This window comes from Symphodus melops, assembly GCF_947650265.1.
Source record: "Symphodus melops genome assembly, chromosome: 8".
Classification (NCBI taxonomy): Eukaryota; Metazoa; Chordata; class Actinopteri; order Labriformes; family Labridae; genus Symphodus; species Symphodus melops.
The window spans coordinates 19,799,091-19,820,698 of NC_136698.1; the positions used below are offsets into that span (position 1 = coordinate 19,799,091).

General features: G+C 38.7%; 2 protein-coding genes across 2 annotated transcripts; both read right to left on the reverse strand.

Moving 5' to 3' along the window:
• Positions 1-475: 475 nt before the first annotated feature.
• Positions 476-3,644, reverse strand: LOC306827664 (aquaporin-4-like). The gene is made up of 5 exons (XM_079349621.1): positions 3,335-3,644; positions 2,172-2,628; positions 1,670-1,834; positions 1,121-1,201; positions 476-820 (listed from the first exon to the last, which is right to left on the reverse strand). The coding sequence occupies exons 1-5, from the start codon at positions 3,367-3,369 to the stop codon at positions 488-490; spliced, it is 1,071 nt and encodes a 356-aa protein (XP_079205747.1). The 5' UTR covers positions 3,370-3,644; the 3' UTR covers positions 476-487.
• A 16,633-nt stretch (positions 3,645-20,277) lies between these two features.
• LOC306828590 (interferon-induced protein with tetratricopeptide repeats 1-like) lies at positions 20,278-21,557 on the reverse strand (the record flags this gene model as incomplete). The annotated part of the gene is made up of 1 exon (XM_079351113.1): positions 20,278-21,557. The coding sequence occupies exon 1, from the start codon at positions 21,475-21,477 to the stop codon at positions 20,278-20,280; it is 1,200 nt and encodes a 399-aa protein (XP_079207239.1). The 5' UTR covers positions 21,478-21,557.
• Positions 21,558-21,608: the final 51 nt, after the last annotated feature.

The window sequence follows — 21,608 nt, forward strand, 5'->3', positions numbered from 1 at the left end:
ATTGAATTCAGTGTATACACACTCTATCACTTTGTCTCTCTATATATATATTATACCACGTGTCAAAGTGTCAGGCAAATGTGTTTGTATAGATTTGTTGAATATATCTTTGTTTTTATAACGTTCGTATGTTCATAAAAAGCTTTAACAATTGAAGAAAATGGTTCCATTAAACTCCTACAAATTAATCTGTAGTTTAATGCACGTTTAAGTATACATCTAACTACTTTTTAAGAAACAAGTCTGATTTGTCGTTAACACATTGTAAAACTGTTGAGACAGTCTGCATTGACTTTGAGGAAAGTGTCATTGTCAGTGATAAATAAAGGCTAACATAGGTGATACAGCGATTCTAAATAAGACCACTGTGATCTTCAAAAAACTGTTTAAAAGCTCTGCTTTCACCTTTTCTACTCAACTGGCAAAAATCTGCCCCCCAAAAAAGGCCTCTAATTTAGCTGTTCTCGATTGAAGATGTTTTTTCTGCTCAGCTATCGTCTTTTATTTGTTTGTGTTCCCTGTGATCAGTCTCTCTCAGAGTGGACTGTAGAGCATCTGTTGGCCGTGGTTTTCTTTCTAGACAGACAGAGGACAACACCTCCCCCGACACTTCTTCCTTGCTCTCGGCTCTCTCTACAGTCATGACGGTGAAGAAGGGTTCCTGTGCAGTGACTGAGTCCTGCCGGTGTTTAGGAGCGGTGAAGGGTGTTCTGATGAAGGCATCACTGTAACGTTTCTTCAGCTCAGGGTTTGGACAGAACAGGTATTCATACAGTGCAGCAGCCAGAGTCCCACCCAGAGATGGACCCAACCAGTACACCTCACGAGAAAAAGACACAGAGACACACATGTATAACAACATCAGGCTGAAGAGAGGCAAGTCACTCTGTCGTGGTTCAAACAAAAATCTGATTTCTGACTAAAATACTTGAGCTAAATATTGTTCGCTGTTCTTTCTTAAATAATACATAAACGTATTTCTAACAGGTGCAGTCTGTCGAACTTTCAAAACATAAAAATTGGATTGAAACATTTCATTGCTGTGTATGGTAACACACGGTCTGTATGCTCTGTGTGTATTATTAATCTGAGTAGTTACATAACATTAAAGTTAAGTTACCCAGTGGTTCTTCCAGCTCCATGTCACCATTGCTGGGCCAAATGATCGGGCAGGGTTCATACTGGCTCCAGTGTAGGGAATCTAAAGGAACAAATCACAGCCAACATTATTCCTTTTGTTTAATCGCAGGAGAGAAAGGCCACTGAGTGTTCAATAAATTATCAATATAAAGTCAGTAGTGACAAAGTCATAGAAATATTCTTAAAATGCTTTAAAAGGAGTGAAACCAATCACTATTTACACAAAGTTGAGAAAAAAGAAAGTATCTGATGTGTCTGCGAGGAGCTCAGATAAAATGCTTATACATGTCTTCATCTGTGAATGTTTTCTTTTATGTTCTCATTTATTTAGCCTTCTTCTAATAAACAATCAAACGAAACCTTTAGACTATGGAGCGTTCATGAGTCTGAGACCTGTATCAGATGGTGCACTTCGCACCATCTGTGTTAATGATGAATCCACTTTCTTTTGATTTCTTGCCATTACCGGTTATGATCCAATTCTATTTCCAACATCTTTTTTTCCATGAACAACTAGACAAGTACTTACAGCAAACAGGTGACCAATACACACAGACAGGCCGATAGCCAAAGCAGAAGAACCCTTCAGGTCACTACGTTTGAGGTCACAGGTAGCAAACACAGTGAAGACCAGCTGAAAGGTGATGAAGAGTTCTACAACCAGGGCGTTTCCCAAAGAGATGCTCTCATTTACCTGGGTCAAAAATAAAAGCACATACAAAAATATCACATACTGCTAGTACATACTGACAAAATGAAAAATTGAATACATTCACTGGAGCCTATAACTGACAGCTGCCTTCATGTGTCAACGCAGACTGCAGACCAGTAAAAGAAACTGGGCTTGAATGGGATGGACTTTTATTTGAAGTTTTACATAAGCAATGAAGGCTTTGTTTATTTGCTCCTCCTGCCAACAATGAAAACATGGAGTTTACTTCTTTTATAAGGAAGTTACAATTCATCAGAATTACTGTAAAAGAGCAGTGATCAGTCAGCAATTAAAAATAAAAATAAAAATCAGGACAAACCATTGTGATCCCTATGCCACCCCGCAGAGAGGCTGGGGTTACACCGGAGAGAATAGCAGCCCCCACTATGGCTCCTACACACTGGGCCAGCAGATAGAAGGCCGCTTTAGCCAGACTGATCTTCCTGGTCACCACCATAGCTGCTGTCACTGCAGGGTTGATGTGAGCACCACTGATGTGGCCAAAACACTGCACCATTGTGGCAATGCTGAGGCCAAAGCAGAGAGAGATGAGTAACAAGTCTGGGGGGCGGGGAACCTGCTCGACAGTCCCCCAGTTGATGGTTGATCCCAGGCTGAGCAGAACAAAGATGAGCATGGCAAAGAACTCAGCCCCTACACAGCGCCAGAACTCCTGAGTCCAGATGTCTTTGAAGGCAGTCATGATGTTGCCGGCAGAGCAGAAAGATGGAGGCCAGCACCGACAGTTTCTGGTAGGGCAAGGGAAGCAACACCTCCTGGATAGGATAGCAGATTTGGTCAAAAATGTAAAAAATGAAAATGATTATCCGAGATCAAAGTAGTGTTTAAAACAAGTCACAGTATGTAAAAATAACTTCATATTTTTAAGCATTGATAAAGTCATACATTGTATTTATTTTAAGTAGGTTGATGTAACCTCTCCTCTTCTTTTGTTTTAAGATGAGCAGTATGGTTTAGTCACAGCAATAATAGCAACAGATTTTGCTTGTTGCTTTTGTTTGTTGAGTTTTTCAGTGATCAGGTATATGTTGTGGATACTTGACATTATTACTTGAGACATTGTGTATACATCACAATGCATATGCCGTTTTAACAGTCACTGACGCTAAACTCAGGGGTGTAGCGGTGCCTGAAGAAGTAGATGTACTCTTAATTTCATGTCAAGGTAAATATAAAGACTATAAACATGAGGGATCTTAGACCGCATTTATGTATCCTCATTACATAGAACATCTGTAACAACAGTCGGGGGAAACGAGTGAAGAAGACTGGTGGCTTAGACAAGTTCAGGTTCACATAATCCAATTATGAACATAGTCATCGACGCAAGCCAATTCTGGAATAATATAAAGTCCAATTAAAAACGTGCCAATGTTGAATCTTGAAATTTCTCCGTTTATAATGCAGCCTCATTTAAAAAAAACTAAAGGCTACTTCTTCAGTCTCTTTCCATTTACTGACCTCAGACGCTCCAGTTCCCCGCCGCCCTCCGTCATGATTCCCCCAGCATGCTTGGATCACTTGACAGCGTTGGTGTTTTTCTCTTTTATACAGGAGCTGTGTGCGTGCGTGTGCGCGCGCGCGTGCCACTGTTTGTTTCAGGTCTGGGTCTGGTTTGTCCTGGTCTGTCAAGGATTGGATGATCGCACGAGAACCAAATCGGGCAGTGGTAAAAAAAAGAAAAAGAAAAAAAGAAAGGAGGATATTTATTATAACAATAGGCCAATCAAAAGCTAAGAGTCAATACAAAGCCAAGTTTTAGGCATTCTTTATCTTTTAAGTAAAAACAAGTAATGACCTAAATTATTAAATACAAACTTGTAATGTTTATTGTTTTTTAAAAACGTAATTTACCAATTCGTGATAAAAAACAATATGAATGAAAAAAGCTATTATATTATCAGCAATAGATCTATAGATATCAGATGCCAGAGAGCTTCCTCTAAACATTTGTGGCTCATCTGAGTGTTTATCTGCAGGAAACATATCATCTTTAGTGTACCTCTGAGTCACAGGGATTTTTTGACCTTTTAATACTAAACACCCTAATCAAAGGTAGTCAACTACAGGGTGATCAAACCTAAGATTGTATCCCATGTGTTATCATCATCAGAAACAGACTTTGACTTCTGCTGTTTTCAACATATGTTTAGTGTGTACCAAAGTACCGAAGACTTCAATCAAGTATCTTAATTATGATTTAAAAGTATGTTGAAATTGACCCAGTAGAACATTTCAACTTCTAATGTCAGTAAGCATACAGACCACTTCGAGGGTTGTGCTCAGCTGCATGTGGATTAGGTATGAATGGAAACCCACCCCCTTTTATTACCTGAGTTTACATTACTCATCAATCACCTGAGACTAAAGCTGTTTTCACATAATGCACTCCTGAAAATATCTAGATAATTTCAGGAGTACTGCAGATGATCTGGTTGTCATTTTTTTCAATCAAGCTTTACCTCAGGAAAATTGTCTTTAGGTTCTGACATAACATATGTGCTCTGAAAAGGAACAAAGAAAATCCGTCATCTGTAGAATTTGTAAGCCTGGAAAAATGTTGACGAATGTCTGCTACGAGGTACCAATCTGATGAGCCAATCACAAAATCCCTGCTTGTTCTCGACCCCATGCATGCACGAACCCGCACTTAAAGCATGAGCTGAGGTACGTTTCTGGACCAATGGCGCTCGTGCGTGTAAGTGAGAGGTGTGGCTTTTGAGCGAGCATAGAGGGGAGGGGTGAAGACAGAACAGAGAGAATGCTACTTTCAAAATAATGCTAGTTTTCAAAAATGACCAACTCTGATTTTGTTGCATTGTTTTGTTTATCATTATGTCTCAAATGTGTTGTTTTTATCTTTGGATTGCTGGACCTTCTGAATGTATCTATTTAGGTACAAATAAGACAGCTTGGAGATTTGAACCTTGTGGGCTACTTGTTTTATGTTATACAGTTTTGTGAAGGTTATTGAAATTTTAATTTTGGAAAGTCCAATGGAGATAAATCTCATTAACTTGCATGTGGAGCCAGTGAACACTCTCATGAGACAAAGTGCAACTTCTTTCCAATAACACACATATACACACAGTTGTGTCCACTAAGAGTAAACAGAGTGATTGCAGCATACTAACAACCCCAGTCATAGTATCTGTCAATGAAGTAAAATACAATAAGTCAATTAAAATTAAACCATTATAAATGGATAAAACCTTTAATTTAATACTAGAAGAGGGGGTGGGGAGATGGCCTTAAAATACAGGCTAAGCCCTATGCATTTCCCAACGTCCTTCTCCTTCTTCTCTCTTGTTTGAGCAGCAGAAGTCAGGCTCTCGAGCAGATGAAGCACCCCAAACCTACAGTGAGGTGATCAGGCACAACAACCAGCCACCAGTCTCATTCATGTACAGCCTGCTCCAAAGTCCACCTCAGCAGCAAGGAAGTGTGGACAACAGGAACGTGAGGAATACACAGATCCTCATCCTTCCTTATGTAAGGTCTTTTACCTGCTCTTTTGTAATATTAATTAACAAGGAATTGGGTCTAATGTGTCTAATGCTCCCAGGAGCCTGTTTGGCTTTTATTTAATGCACTCAGCCAAATGATGTAAATTATAGTCACAAAAATGTATTCATTTCAGAAATAGTTGAAGCACTCTCATGCTTTGTTTGTCATCACCCTCCCCTTTGCCCTGACACCTTTCCCTCAGCCTCAGGCTGCCTCTGCTCCTCAGAGATGGTTATCTCATTGTCAGGCTTATCTGTCCAGACCCTCAGGCTGAGCAACAGGCAGTTGGTGAAATTGCTCTTTGTGTTGCTTGTGTTGTGGCATTTCTGCTGTTTGCACTTACAGCAAAGATCATGTGAGAAGCCACATCTGCTGTCAAGATCCATATCAAACAAGGAATTACAAGACACATTTTGTAATGACAACAACAAAACGTGAGACTGGTAGAGTAGCACCTAAATTACCCAAGATACGACTATCCTCAAAGTTCTTTTTACTTATCTGGTTTGCATTGTAAAAAATCAAAAACATTCTGAATGTCTGCTGAGACTGCTGTCCCCACGACCCGGCCCCCTGATAAGTGGTAGAAAATGGTTGGATGGGTGGATGATCTAAAGCATTTTCAAGGTTGTCACATCATTGGCCTGCTATGACCTACAGACGGGAGCTCTTCTTCTCTGTGGACTCTTTTCTGGAGTCGTCTCCAGTCCCTACTGGTTGGGCTTTTTTAGTTTTGTTTTGATTCTGAGCCTATATAGTTTCTTGAACAAAGATTCAAGAAGGCATCAGAGAGCAATTGAAGGAAACACATTTTCCACCATTTATGACACATTCTACCTTATTTTTAAATTTTATGTTAAGACACTTTCCAAAAAGAGCAGACCAAGATTGCACTCTTTGTTATATTATTTACAGACCCAACATTTATGCACCATAAGCCCAGCACTATGCATCATAGTTTATATGATCTGATTTAAGTAAAGGTAAACTTCTGCACTTCACTGTCTAACTTGCAGACAAACTTAGTGGCGTGCAAATTTATTGGCCAGGAGCAGTTTGCCTGATGACGGTCTCTTAATGAAACATTGCCAATAATTCTTTGTAAGTTGGACAGTGTTTAATAGTTTACCTCTTCAGTCTCCAACACACTTACCCTATGAAATACATGTGGGATTTCATTTTGTATTAAACCTCCTTTTAATTAAAACAACATGTCCTTAAAGTGAAGCATTAGGTCCTCAATTGACTCAATATATGTCAGAAAGACTCACAATTGGGCTTCAATAAAAGGGGATTCGTTTCATGAGCTGGTCACTGTGACTCAGCTGCCACTCAGGAAAATCTATCATACCAAAATATCATCTACACAGAGACTTTGTCAAAAAATATGACTGCCCAATAGAAAGATCTCCTGCAGGAACAGAAGAGTTAATGGCTTCAGGCTTTTCCCCCCTGCCTGTTTTCATAAAATAAAGTGAACCTGAAATCTGCTTGGATATCCTCCAGTCTGACAAAAATGTAAATCTGCCTGTTTCCAAACCAACAAATGAAAAATATCTGTCTTTTGTGTCTGAGCCATTGGTGGAAATAGTAATACTGGATCAGTCATATGAGATTGGTCATATCTTTGGCAGGCAAGGACTAAATTAAATACAGTGTTGAAAATGTTTTTTTCCCCCATTAGTGATATTTCGATACACCCCAGTAACACTTGTGATTGGATGAAACCATTTATTATCAAACAATTGTGTTAGCTCTTTTAAAATCGAAATGGCAATAGAAACTACCTAAATTACCCAGATAAAAAGTTTACAGACCCTGGAGGCCAGATAACACACACAAGTTGACACACATGGGTCTAAATGGCTACTAAAGGTAACATGTCTCATCTGTGATCTGTTTGCTTGTAATCAGTGTGTGCGTATAAAAAGTCAGTAAGTTTCTGGGCTCCTGACAGACCCCTGCATGTTTCATCCAGTGCTACAATGATTTTGCTGGATTCTGAGCCATGGGGAAAGCAAAATCTGTGGGAGAAGGTAATTAAACTTTATAAAACAGGAAAAGGACATAAAAAGGATTTGAGAATGCCAAAAAATAGGAAGTGGGAATCTGTTGTAACCAAGCCACGGCCAGGTAGGCCAACAAAAAATTCAGCCACAACTGCCAGGAATATTGTTCAAGATGCAAAGAAAAACCCACAAATAACTTCAGCTGACATACAGGAATCTGAAAAAAAAAAGTTGTGTGGCTGTTTCAAGATACACAATGAGGAGGCCCTTGAAAAAAAAAACGGTGCTGCATGGTCGAGTTGTCAGAAGAAAGCCATTACTCCGCCAATGCAGCCAGCTTACAATACAAACAGCACAGAGAGAAGTCTCAAAACTGCTGGAACAAAGTAATTTGGAGTGATGAGTCAAAAATCAAACTTTTTGGCCACAATCTTAAATGCTACATTTAGAGAGGTGTCATCAAGGCCTATGATGAAAAGTACACCATACACCATACTGTGAAACACAGAGGTGGGTTGTTGATGTTTTAGGGATGTGTAAGTCACAAAGACACAGGGAACTTGGTCAAAATTGATGGCAAGATATATGCAGCATTTTATCAGACACTACTGGAGGAAAATTTGTAATCATCAAGCTGAGCATGGGACGTACTTGGACGCTCCAACATGACAATGATACAAAACACAAGGCCAAGTTGACATGTCATTGGCTACAGCAGAAAAAAGTAAAGGTTCTGGAGTGGCCATCTCAGTCTCCTGACTTCAATATCATAGAGCCACTTTGGGAAGTTCTCAAATGTGCAGTTCATGCAAGACAGTCCACGAACTTACAGGAAGAATGGGCAGCTTTACCATCTGAGACAATGATGTGCCTCATCCACAACTACCACAAAAGACTTCACGCTCTAATTGATGTCAAAGGGGGCAATACACGGTATTAAGAACATGTGTACAATTTGGCGGGAGTTATTTGGGTAGTTTCTGTTGTCATTATGATTTAAAAAGAGCAAACACAATTGCTGAATAATAAATGGCATCACTCAACCATTAACCATGAGTGAAAGAAAAGGTTTTGTATTGTCATTAATATTCTCAGAAAAAATTCCAACAAATCATATATTCTGCCAGGGTATGTAAACTTATGAGCACAACTGTACGTTGGATATCAGATCAAAAATAACAGCAGAGGCTTTCACCCTGTGCCAAAAGACATTTAATCTAAATAAGGGCTTACATTTTAAAGCAGTTCTCACCTCAGGACCTAGTGGCAAATCCTCCATGAGAAAAAAGCGACCCAAATTTCAGAAATTTTTAAACTGATCAGATTTTTTTTGGATGAAAAACTGTGCAGTTTGTATCTCAGAAGATACAAAAAAACAAAACAAACAGGTTTAAAAAACGCTTCGGCGGCCCACTTTTGGGTCACGACCCAGCGGTTGGGAACCACTGTTTTAAAGCACATAATGGAATGACAGTGTTTTTATTTGTATTTCATTGTTTAATTGATTGATTTTAGACAGTGCACATTACTTTCCATATCAGTTAAAGGTTAATATCAATATGTAGTCCTGAGGCAGATACTTCCAAAAACAATTCCAAGACACCACACGGGACAGTCCTCCAGACAGCACACATAAGCTCACAAACAGTTGAAAAGAACAGGACAGCAGGACCCCGCTTTTTTCAGGAAAATCACATCTGGAGTCCAGGTCTTGTTGAATGAATGAAAGGCAGATGTGGTGAATCATACAAGAATGAAAATATTTCATTTAACTTCAATGACCAAACATTGTGGCTATTGTGGAGTTGTTGTCTCTCATAACGGCAGGTTGAGGGTTCGATCCCCAGCTCCTGCGAGCAACACATCTGATGTGTCCTTGGGCAAGACACTTAACCCCAAATTGCTCCCCCTGCTGCGTCAGGGCATATTAATGGGATTGGTTACTCCTGATGGTCAATTTACATAGCAACCACTGCCATCAGTGTGTAAATGGACAGGTGTGACGTGCAGTGTAAATGGGCTTTGAGTGTTCAGAAGACTAGAAAAGCGCTATACAAGCTAAAGTCCATTTACCATTTATCAAAACCCTCAGGGACAATGTCAACAAAACCACAAGAAAATATGTTGTGGTGCAACAACAGATATTTATAAACCTATTAGTTAAATATAGCTAAAATGTATCAACCAATATAAGTCATGTGACAAATCTAGCTTTAGTCACTCAGTTAGACCCAAAGACAAAATGCAAATCATTTAAAGGCTATTTTGGATTCCTACTGATATAGTACCAGTCTCTGTCTCTATGACAACGCCTCAATGAAAAGGTCACAAGAGGTCAAATTCATGCAATTTTGACAAAAGAAGATAGAAATCAATGTCCTGTCCCCAATTCCCAATCAGAATACTCAATCTTATCAGGGATACATACAGCTGCTGCTGACTATATGTCATGACCATACAGTATTTTTGAACTACCAGCTCAGTATTGTGTAATTCTTAACATGCATGGCTTCACTATCTGAGAAATGCAATTCTTAAAATGAATTCTAAAGGGGCTTTTGGTGCAATTGGTATGGTATTGTATAGTGGAAAAGCATTTCCCGCCGGGGACAATAAAGCGAAGTCTAAAAAATTCCAGCAGGGTGTCTTTGTGATTTTTATGATTCATTTTGATATTAGTGGGTGAACAATTCAATAGTTGGTGAATTCTTCTTCACAATGATAGGAACAGCCAACATCAAAGCATCATGTGAAATTATGTTTTATGATTAATTTTGCACAGCATTGTGGGTGGTAAAATACAATTCATTTCCTGCAAGGATGCAGCCAATCCATACTGCATAAAACCTGGAAATTCAGTTAAACATGACTTACAAATGTTTTAGTTAATTTCTCACATCTTTGACTAGTTGGAATGTCTCAGTTAAATGCTGGTGTATTTATTAGCCTATTCATATTCTTAGATTTTATACTTGTACATTTTCAGTGCTTATCTACTTTGTATTTATCATCATTATCATTATCATCATTTAATTATTTAAATCCTCGGAAAACACATTGAGGGAGAACCCTCATTTGCAACGGTGCCAAGATACAGTACAAGATAGATAAAACAAGCGAAAGCATATAAAACAGAAAGTGCAGTCAGTTTAAAAAAAGGCAAGAACATATAATATATGTAAAGAAAAATAGAGTAAAAGTAATAAGTAAGTAATTAAAATGTTAAAAGCAAGAACAGCTATAATCAATCAAATCAGAAATTAAAACTTTAAATTTACCCAAAGTTATTAAGGAGTTAATCTTAAAATGCATCTGAAGCAAATTCCAGGTAACTAAAAGCATACCGTCCTAACTCTGTGTGAATTCCTGGAATGTGGGAGTTTATTTAAAAGAGCTTTATAAATAAATAAATAAATACATGTGTTGATCTCTACTAATTTCAAGTGCAGGCAGGACAGTTTTTTGACAGATTGTCCCAAATCTGTCACCAGAAATGAACCTGAGAGCAGAGAGATACAATGCAATCTAAATCTAAATGTGTTTGATATTCTGCTGCTGTAATGCACAATTTCCATCTGTCTGTCTGTCTGTCTGCCTAACTTGAAACACGTTTTTTTATTTCACCATGAACATAGCAAGTTTAGGTTTGTTCCTACACAAATTTTCGACCAACAAACCTTGATCTGCGTTTCTGCTGGTGCTTGCTTGCAGTGACAGCAGAGGTGATTCATCCAAGCCATGATTGATGGTCAGTCTTTCACTGTGCCAAGATATGATCAGAACATGTCTGTGAAATGTTCTCATCTTGTAGTAGCCTTGGTTGATCAGCAGATGGCGCCTGTGCTACTTGTAAACTCAAGCAGTAAAGTTTATATGAAGTTGTTAATCTGTCTGAAGATTTTATTTCTTCCATTTCTATTTGTTGAACATGAATATTTCTGCAAAATACATTACTCTAACAATTCTAAGGAATACATTACGTTAGACATGAGTGTTTGTTTCCAAACTGATCTTTGAGCTGGATGTAAATATTGTTATTCATGTCAGTGCACTTACCAAGTACTCTTTGAACTAAAGTCTTCTTTTGTTAACCCTTTTGTTACAGAGTAAACACAGGTCTTCGTGAAGAAACACAATCAAAAAAGAAGGATTTCGAAAGACTCCAAGTCTTTTAAAACTCCAATACAAATCAGTAAAGTAAAAAAATATAAAAGGAAAAATAAAAGTTAAAAAAATAAGATGTCAAAAGTTTAAAGCCAAGTGCCTGAACTCTACCTTTATTCAAAATGTTTGCTCTCAGAGACTAAGTCCCCAAAAGGGGATTTTTGTTCAGTGCGACGTTGAGTCAGTTGGCAAGAGTCAGAAAGACTTTTGATCAATCATTTCAAAGCTTTTTTATACCCAGTCTGTCTCTTAGTCTTGAACCTTTACAAATCACCTGTCTGTGTGGGTGCTGACGTGCTTAGATCTATGGTAGTAGATGGAAGGTGAGTGATCAGCTTACACAAAAATACTCTTAACTGCATGAAATATTGACGGATTTACAAACGGTTTGCTTTATTATAAACCTTATTATATGTAGGTATGACACAAGAAGTTTGTAGATGTTGAATGGCTGCTTTTGCTGTTAAAAAACAACTTCATTGTGAAACATAGTTGTGTCCCACCTGTGTGCAAGTTATTAAGGCTGAGACAACAATCATGACTTAATTATAGGCTCCTACGTAACCAATAACATTTTAACAACAAACTAATTTATTGTCTGTCTGACTGTCTTTGTGGATGTGTTTATTAGCTGTCTAACTTGGCTTAGAGAAGAGGCTCCTGTGGGTGCACCTTGTAGCTACATTACAAAGCTTACCTCAGACTTACAGTACATCTTTAACCTGTTGTCTAAATGTTTTTTTACCTGAAGAAAATACAATACAGTAAGCGTCAGACTAAATAATTAATTACAGGTGTATGTGTGCATTGTTAGCTACTATTTACAATTTATTATTGGAATTTTAGCAAGTGGATTGTACATTATTCAATATATTTTTGAATTGTTTTTATTTCATTAAAGTTATTTGAAACAAATGCTGTTTCATCTCTGCTCCACCCAGCGGTAACAAGATACAGATGTTTATATCTAAAATAAATAAATGGGCTATATTTTCACTGTTATGTATCAAGTTAATGTAATGTAATGTCACATACATTACATTTATAATGATTTAACATAAATGTGTTTCGCCATTGATTTAGCTATGTGTTTAATATTTATTTAAGACCATTATTACAATTATGCATTGAGTATGCAGGAACATACATCTCCGACCATACATGTGAAGTTTTAGAATTTAAACTAAAAGGTCCCAAATCTAGACACTGCTCAACCAGATGTCACCATAAGGTTACTTCGCTTTTTGCAAGTTCAAACCAATACATCTCAAAACCACACGTTACACGAACAGTGTGCGTGAGGTTTGTCACTGGATATGGTTTGTCACAGGGTTACATCATTACACAAAACAAAAGAAAAAGACAGCGCTTGCAAGAATATGGATTTACGTATGAGCAAACAAAATGATTATATGATTAAGGATTAAATGATTATCTTTTCTAGCATCTTTAACACTACCACAATACTGGATGTCAGTACATGTATGTTTACTACCTGAAACTATAGCAATTGAAAATATAACATGAATCAAGCACCAAAAAAAGTTTGTGACTTTGTAGAAACCAGCTCTCTCAGAGCGCTCCATTTTGGTGTGCGTCTCTTTTTTTTTTTGTATATTCTTTTTATTACATTTTTAGTTTTCACAGAAACAAAAACACAAACATTACACAGTGAACAAACATTAATGCTGCAACAACAACAACAATAGAGCTGCGAGACTGGTCCATACAATAAAGCATGTGGCATTCACTGCACAGTGAGATAATGCGCATTTGCCCATACTATATGGTGAGTTCATATTCAAATCCGAATCAAACCCGTGTCCTCTGTTCAGCGATAAAAAAAAAAAAGAGTAAATAAAAGAAAATAGAGTTACCAATTTAAATCCAGATTATAATTGAGTCCCAAAAGTTCCAGTGGCTTCCTCCATTCCTGTAGAAAAAGATGAGTCCTTCCTTTGATGTAATGTCCGAGTTTTTCCAGAGTCACAACCTCTGAGATCAGAGATTTCCACACAGAGATAGAAGGAGGGTCCTCTCCAACCCACTTTACCATTATAGCTTTTCTTGCTAGCATTAAAAGCGACTGGATTACATTTTCATTGCCTTTAAGAGACGCAGGGATCTTCCCAAGCAGACACATAAGTGGGTTTACTGACACCTGCTGACCTATTGCTTTGCTAACACTTAAACATACTGCCTTCCAGAATGTTTGGATTTTTTTGCATTCCCACAAACAGTGCAACCTGGTCCCTATGCAAGATTTACATTTGGGGCAATTTGGTGAGGTTCCCGTTCTGTACTTACTATAGATATGTGGAGAGATGTAGATATGGTGCAAGATATTATACTGCAGTTCTTTATATCTGTTGCAAATCGAAATTCTGGATGGCAGCAATAAGATCTCATCCCACACATCATCATCTATTACGCATTCAAGCAAAGTACACCACGATGTCCTTAAGCATGACAATTTACTCGGGCTCAAGCTTAATATCTCAGAATAGAATTTGGATATGAAGTTCTTTTGTTGCTTACAATTAATAAAAAATCTATCCAGTGAGTGTGAGTCGTTTGGGATTTCCAATGATTTGTTCTTCGTATACACAAAGTGCCTGACCTGTAAATATTTGTAAAAGTCTTTATTTGATATATGATACTGATCTTTCAATGACTCAAACGTTTTAAATTTCCCATTCTCGAAGAGGTCATGGACTCTAACAATACCCGCTTTTTTGCCAAAGTGTAAAGTTTGATCCTGTTCCCTGTGGTGAGAGCTCTGTATTATCTGTCAGTGTTGTTAATAGGGAGAGAGGATGAGTATTATTGAATGTTTTCATACATTTCTTCCAAGCCCACAATACATTAGTTATCAAAGGGTTATTCTTAGCTGAGTGTGGAATTTCCTTCAGGCTTTTGCCCAGCAGGTTCACAGGAGAGAGAGGTTTACATATAAATGATTCTATGTCTAACCAAGGCGGGTCCATGCTTTCGTTCACCCATGAAGAGATAATCCTGGCTTGTATAGATAGCACATAGTATTCTATGTTAGGAAGGCTCCATCCACCTCTCTCTTTTGGAAGTTGTAATCTTGCTAGTTTAACCTTTGGTTTCCTGCCATTCCAAATAAAGTCTGATAGTGCTTTGTTTATATTTGTAATGTCATTTGTATTTAAATTTACAAACAACATTGATGTGGTATATAATATTTTTGGAAGGACTGTCATCTTGATGAGGTTGATTCTGCCCAGGAACGATATAGGGAGGCTCTTCCATCTTGTTAACATTTCTTGGACACTTTTAACCAGAGGAATAATATTTTCTGAATATATCTGATTGAGCTGGGGAGTGATTCTGACTCCTAAGTAATTAAACCCAGATGGAGCCCAACGAAAGGGCTGAATATAGGGTGGTTCTGTTTTTATGTCATTATCTAGGATCATTATTTCCGACTTGTCAAAATTGACTTTATATCCAGATATTAGGCTAAATTCTTTTAAACAAGTAGTTAATGCTCCTAATGATTGAGAGGGTTTTGTTAATGTCAAAAGAATATCATCAGCGTACAGTAAAATTTTATGTTGTTTGGTGCCAATTGTTACTCCTTGGATATCAGGGTTTTGTCTAATAGCCAACGCTAATGGCTCTATAGCCAGGGCAAACAAAGTAGGGGACAGTGGGCTTCCTTGAGCTGTACCTCTTTTCACCTTAAAGGGAGCAGACAACAGACCATTGGTCAGAACCGAGGCTGTCGGTGCTTTATACAGCAGTCTAATCCATTTTAGGAATCCACATTTAAAACCAAATCTCTTCATCACTTCAAACATGTATTCCCATTCAATTCTATCAAACGCCTTTTCGGCGTCCATAGAAACGACAGCTCCCGGTGTTTTGTTAGTATCAAGATGATGAATAATATGAAGTAGGCGTCTAGTGTTATGATAGGAGTTTCGATCCCTGATAAATCCTGTCTGATCTGCATCCACAATTGTATTTACGACCTTCTCCAGCCTAAGAGCCAGTATCTTAGAAAGTATTTTGTTATCCACATTAAGGAGGCTAATTGGTCTATAAGAGGAGCATAGCTCTGGATTCTTATTCTTCTTTGCTATTAGTGTTATGTTAGCTCTATACATGGATTCAGGGAGTGTAGACTCGACAAATGATTTATTAAAGACCCTTAATAGAAGTTTGTTAATTTTCCCGTTCATCACTTTAAAAAACTCAACCGGGAAGCCGTCTTCTCCAGGGCATTTCCCTGACTGAAGTGTGGATATAGCTTTGTCTATCTCTGATATTAATATAGGGGACTCCAGAAGGACAGACTGATCCTCTGATATTTGTGGGAAACATAAGTGATCTAAAAGGCTTCCTGCCCCAAGTCTCTCCTTATCAGTCTCAGTACTGTACAGTTTAGTGTAAAATCTTTTGAAGCTCTCGTTAATTTGACGATTATTGGTTTGTCTTTGTTGATTGTCATCCTGTATAGCTGATATACAGGATTTGACAGGGGCGTTCCTTGCTAGGCGTGCTAACAAGCGGTTTGGTTTGTTGGCCGATTCGAAAAATTTTTGTTTAGTGAATAGTATATCCCTTTCTGCCTTCCTTGTTACCAGGTTATTTAGTGCTGTCCTAGAGGATTTTAATTCAATAAGAGTTGCATCGGATTTCGTTGTGTAATAGGTTTCCTCTAATTGCTTTATTTTATTTTCTATTTCCAGTTGTTTGGCAGCTCGCTCTTTTTTCCTTTGACTTGTATAGGATATAATCATACCCCTCATATAAGCTTTATACGTATCCCACACAATTCTTGGATCAGCTCCATTTTTATCATTAATTTCTAAAAATAAGACTGTTTGGTCTGTCAAATATTTAATGAATTTTTCGTCCAAAAGAAGGGTTGCATTCATTCTCCAAGAGAATGAGCGCTCACTGGGTCTAGGAGGTTGCATTGCCATGATCACAGGAGCATGGTCTGAGAGAGCAATATGGCCTATATCTGCATATTCAACTAAATACAGAAGACACCTAGAAACAAAAATATAGTCAATACGTGAAGCAGACAGGTGGGGCTGAGAGTGAAATGTATATTGTTTTGAAAGTGGGTTATAATGCCTCCATATGTCTACAAGGTCAAATTCCTTATTGATATTTAAGACAGCCTTAACATTTTTAGATGTATTTGCTTGGGGGGGGAGTCTGTCCATCATTGGGGATAATGCGCAATTAAAATCACCCCCAATTATGATGTTGGGGCAGTCCATATCAGCTAGATGGCTAAGTAGGGATGCATAAAATGCTTCGTCCTGGATGTTGGGGGCATAAACATTTCCTAATACAATATTTTCACCGTGTAATACCCCTTTGACCAGAACAAACCTGCCTTCAGTGTCTTTAAGAGAGGCTGTGACAGTAAATGGAAGATTCTTGTGCAATAAGATCACCACACCTCTCTTGTTTGTTGAGTGTGATGAGAAGAAGATTTGGCCAACCCATTCCCTACGGTATTTTTTGTGTTCTTCATCATTCAAATGTGTCTCTTGAAGAAAGGCTATTTGAATTTTGTCTCTTTTAAGAGAATTAAGGACAGCCTTCCTTTTTACTACATTATTAGAGCCCCGGATATTCCATGTGTTTATCTTAATATTCATTAACACCCAATTTTGTTATGAGTTGTATGTCACCATTATGCTCAACTATTTTATGTGAAGGAGGCCAGTCTGCAGCACTGAATGTAGAATAAAGTTTAACAAACATAGAAATGTGTTCTAAGCAAAAACCGAACAAGCCCAGAAACACTACAAACATTAACACATGAAGAGAGTGCATAATGAATACACACTCCCTCCAGAATAAAACTTAGAGGAAAAGTAAAATATAAATGTACCTAGTTGTACTGTTAATTTAAAAAAAAAGCACAGCTGAGGGGGTCGGAAGCAACAAGAAAGAACAGCTCCCCCCTGCCGGATTGCAATATGAAATTACCAGTATATCACATTATAAGAGAGAAAAAGAAAACCTTGAAACATAAAGCACTTATCTTAAGGCATGAAGCACATTGTTTATGTTGCATTTAAGTCATACCTGGAGCTGTCCAAAAGTGGTTAACCAGACAATCAGATATTATTGGATGCAGTCATTTTGCTGATGTAATCATTTATTTCCTTTGTGGTGGAGAATGAGGAGCTGGTACCATTGGGATGGAAAACTTTGATGACAGCGGGGTACAGAAACGAATATCTTATCCCGGCTTCTCTCAGCTGTTTACGAGCATTGGCGGACTCCTTCCTCCTTCTCACAACCTCCATAGAAAAATCCTGGTAGAATGATACGTTGCTGTCCTTGATGTTTAGCGTGCCTCGGTTTCTGGCTGCTTGCAGGATTTTCTGTTTGTCGGTGTAATCATGCAGCCTCACCAGGACGGCTCTTGGCCCCTCTTTACCAGAAAATCTTGTCGGTGGGCCCGTGCGGTGGGCTCGATCAAGTTTAATACGGTCGGCTTGCATGTCCAACACATCTGGTATCCACTTTTCAAAAAACTCGACCGGTGTGCGGCCCTCCGTACCTTCGTTAAGTCCAACAATTCTCAGGTTCTGACGTCGACTTTGGTTTTCGAAGTTTTCCAGCCGATCTAATGCCTTCTGCAGTTCGCCTTCCAGAGCTTTTACCCGGGGTGCTGTTGCCGCCGACTTGTCCTCGAGGTCCGAGATGCGCTGTTCGGCCGTTCCCATCCTCTGTATTAAGCTGTCGAGTTTCTCCGAGAGTTCGCTAACTGGTTTAATTATGTTAACCAGTTTGCTGTCCAGCATCTTCTCTATGTTTGCAGTAACACAATTCACTATAAGCTTGTCTCGTCCATCACTTAACTCTTCGTTGTTGGCGGAGTCAGACCCGTACACTGCTTCGTCCTCCGTTTCCAGCTCATCGTTCGAGTTAGCCTTCGTAGCATTAGCTTTAGCTCCCTTTTTCCGTTCGTGTTTCTTTTTCTTGTACGGTCCAGGGTGCGCAAAAAATGCATCCAGTGACATTATAAATCTATCGTGCACCCGACGGACCCCTCCACTGGTAGAAATTTGTTTAAAAAATAAAGTTTATAGCAATCCTGCAGGGAGCCGATGAGTTCACGTCTGCTCGGGTTTGTGCATCACGTGATCCCCCGTGTGCGTCTCTTTAAATACAATGATCCCCCCTTGAGTTTTACCAGTAGACATCACTCCCTCTCTAGAGAAAATTATGTTTTGCTGTAGGCTCAGGCAGGCAAGGTTATTTTCTTCCCAGAATCCAACAATGAGATCAAAAGGAGAGTAACTTTGAAACCGTGCATTTTTCACGGTGTTGAAAGACTTATTTGTACGAAGGACTGGATGGGTTTATTTCACATTTTGGGGGTCGGAGATACTCAGGTTACCCAAATATATGTTCAAAACACTTTGGAACAAAAGTGGATTTTTCACAATATGTTCCCTTTAAGAATTTAAAAAACAATAAGGTAGGATAGTTTTCAGCAGAATTGGAACGCTAATGAGCTGCCGAGGCTTACATTTCTAGCTTTGTCCTCCCGATAGTTTAAAACTGAAGAAGCCTTTTGATGGAGGAGATGTGAAGCCATTGAAACAAACAACTTTAATATGGGGGGCACACTGTTAATTTATTCCAATAAAGCTTGAACACAGCTCGGACAAAAAGGAGCATCTCAATACATAATTTTCACATGAAATCAAATGAACTTTACATTTTAGAAACAAAGTACATTCATATAAAATATATTAGTTCCAAAAATTGAAAGTACAGCATTGACACAACACATCAGTAGCAAAATACATGATAATCACAATTCACAAATCTCTTCATTTAGTATTCACCATGACGACTGTGTTTTACAGAGGACGTCGCACCTACCAAGAGCTATGGTGCAAGATTTAAAGGTCATATATTCCTCGTCAACAAGTTAGTCTCAGAGCTCTCCAAAACATGTCTGTGAAGTTTCTTTTTCCCATGTACGGAGGCTGTAGTACTCCAAACACACAGCCTTGGTTCGCATTTGACCTGTGGATCATTTCCCGCCTGTTGTTCGCAACTCTCTCTCTTTCTGACTCTATCCACTCGGTATCTCTAAATACATGCATAAAAGCCCAAAATAATCATAATAGAGAAAACAATAAAAACAGACTGTGGTGATTTTGACAATGACATGACAATGTTTTACGCATTAAGTTAGCACTTCCAGGCACACGGTAAAACTACCATGTTGCTACGCCATCACTCATTTATTTTTACTATAGAAACTTTTACTACAAGAAACTTCACTTCCTGTTTTCCAATCACATGACTACGGAAGTCTAACAGAATTATAACAAACCTTCAAAATAAAACAGGAATAATCACAGTAAATATTCCCACCATAAACACAAACCTATCATCTGCTATACTCTAGCGAATTACAATCCAAACAATAATAATCAAACTTATTACTGAATAAATGGCGCTTACGCAGACCTTCCTTTAATTTTATTCAAATCATTTTGAATTGCAGACAAATGAATTTTCAGTTAGTTTTGATCCTCATTTTTGGACACCCTGACAGAATTGGCCCCCTGTTTTTTATATCTTCTTCAGGATTCTGTTGCTCTTTATTACTACATGTGAAAGCAATACGCCTTTGTATAAATTAGTTGTTGTTTTTGATTGGACTGAATTGTTCCCCCGAAATCTGCCTCCCTATCTTTACTGCCTTGGATCTTGCAGGTTTCTGAGAAATTCCTCTATTTCTCTGCACATTTTGCCTCTCTCTTTAGTCTTCTCGAGAATTGTGATGCTGTTCTCACGGAAGTAGGATTTTTCCTGTATTGCTGCAGCATTCATATGATACTGTATTGATCTTTGATGATCCTGTTGATCATAATTTAAAAACTTTGCATAGTGGTTGTATAGCTTCTGTTTCTGTTTAGGATTCAGATCACTTTCCAGCAGCTCCTGATATATCTGCTCAGCCTTGTGCTTGCTGTGACATGATTTTGCATAGATAGTTGCAAGGTTAGTTTTCATCATGAGTGAAGAGTGAGGGTAAAGTGAGATTAGCTCCTCGTGGAGAGCGATTGCTCTGTCCACCATGCTTTGTTCTGGATCAGGGTAATTTCTGCTGAAATAAATGATCCTCCATTTGTAGCAGAGGGCAGCACATCTCTTCAGATAACGCACATCTGGATGTTCTTTCAGAACTTTCTCTGCCACTTCAATGGCCTCCTCAGCAGATATGTATTTTTTGTGAAGGTTTAGTAAGCCCCATATACCACTGTAGCTGCAGCACAGAGTTCTCAAATTTCCAGCCAATTCACGGACTTCATCTTCAATGTTTTCTCCTTCCTTAGCACGTTGCTCAAGATAGAGAGCGGCGAGGTACAAGTTCTCTGGATCCTGTTTCTTGGCTTGTCTCATTTTCTCCAAGAGGTCAGAGTCCAGCCTTGTGTCACTGAAATTTTGGGCCTTCGTTAACCATATGACATAGCTGGTGTTCCATTCCACCATGTCTGGCTGCATCCTGGCAGCTTTTTCATAGTAATCAACAACCACTTTCCTATCCTCTCCTATGTACATCAACGCCCAAGCCTTTTCAGCGTAGATCTCAGGATGGAGGTCACCCTGGGATGGAGATGGGTATTTTTTCATCAGGTTATCAACCCTTGCCAGGTAAGCCTGACTCTCTGCTTGATCTCCCAGCTGGTGATGCAGCCAGGCCAGGTTCCCGTAGTTCACCCCTAACCAAGGACCCTCATCTGCCTTTCTTAACTTGTTGAGGGTCTCTGCAGCCTTCTGGAATAAAACCTTAGCCTCTTCATTTAAGCCCAGCTTATACTGAATGAAACCCCACAGGTTGTAAATGTGGCCCAGCCATCGGTTTCCCTCATCTGTGCAGATATCTTCCATCTTGTCCCTGAGACGTAGAAGTTTCAGCCTGCTGCCATCCAGGCCCCAGGTGTCCCAGGTGAAGTGGCATGGCAGGAACTCCAGTGTGGTTTGACTCTGAGCTGCACTGGAGAACAAACATTTAAACGCAT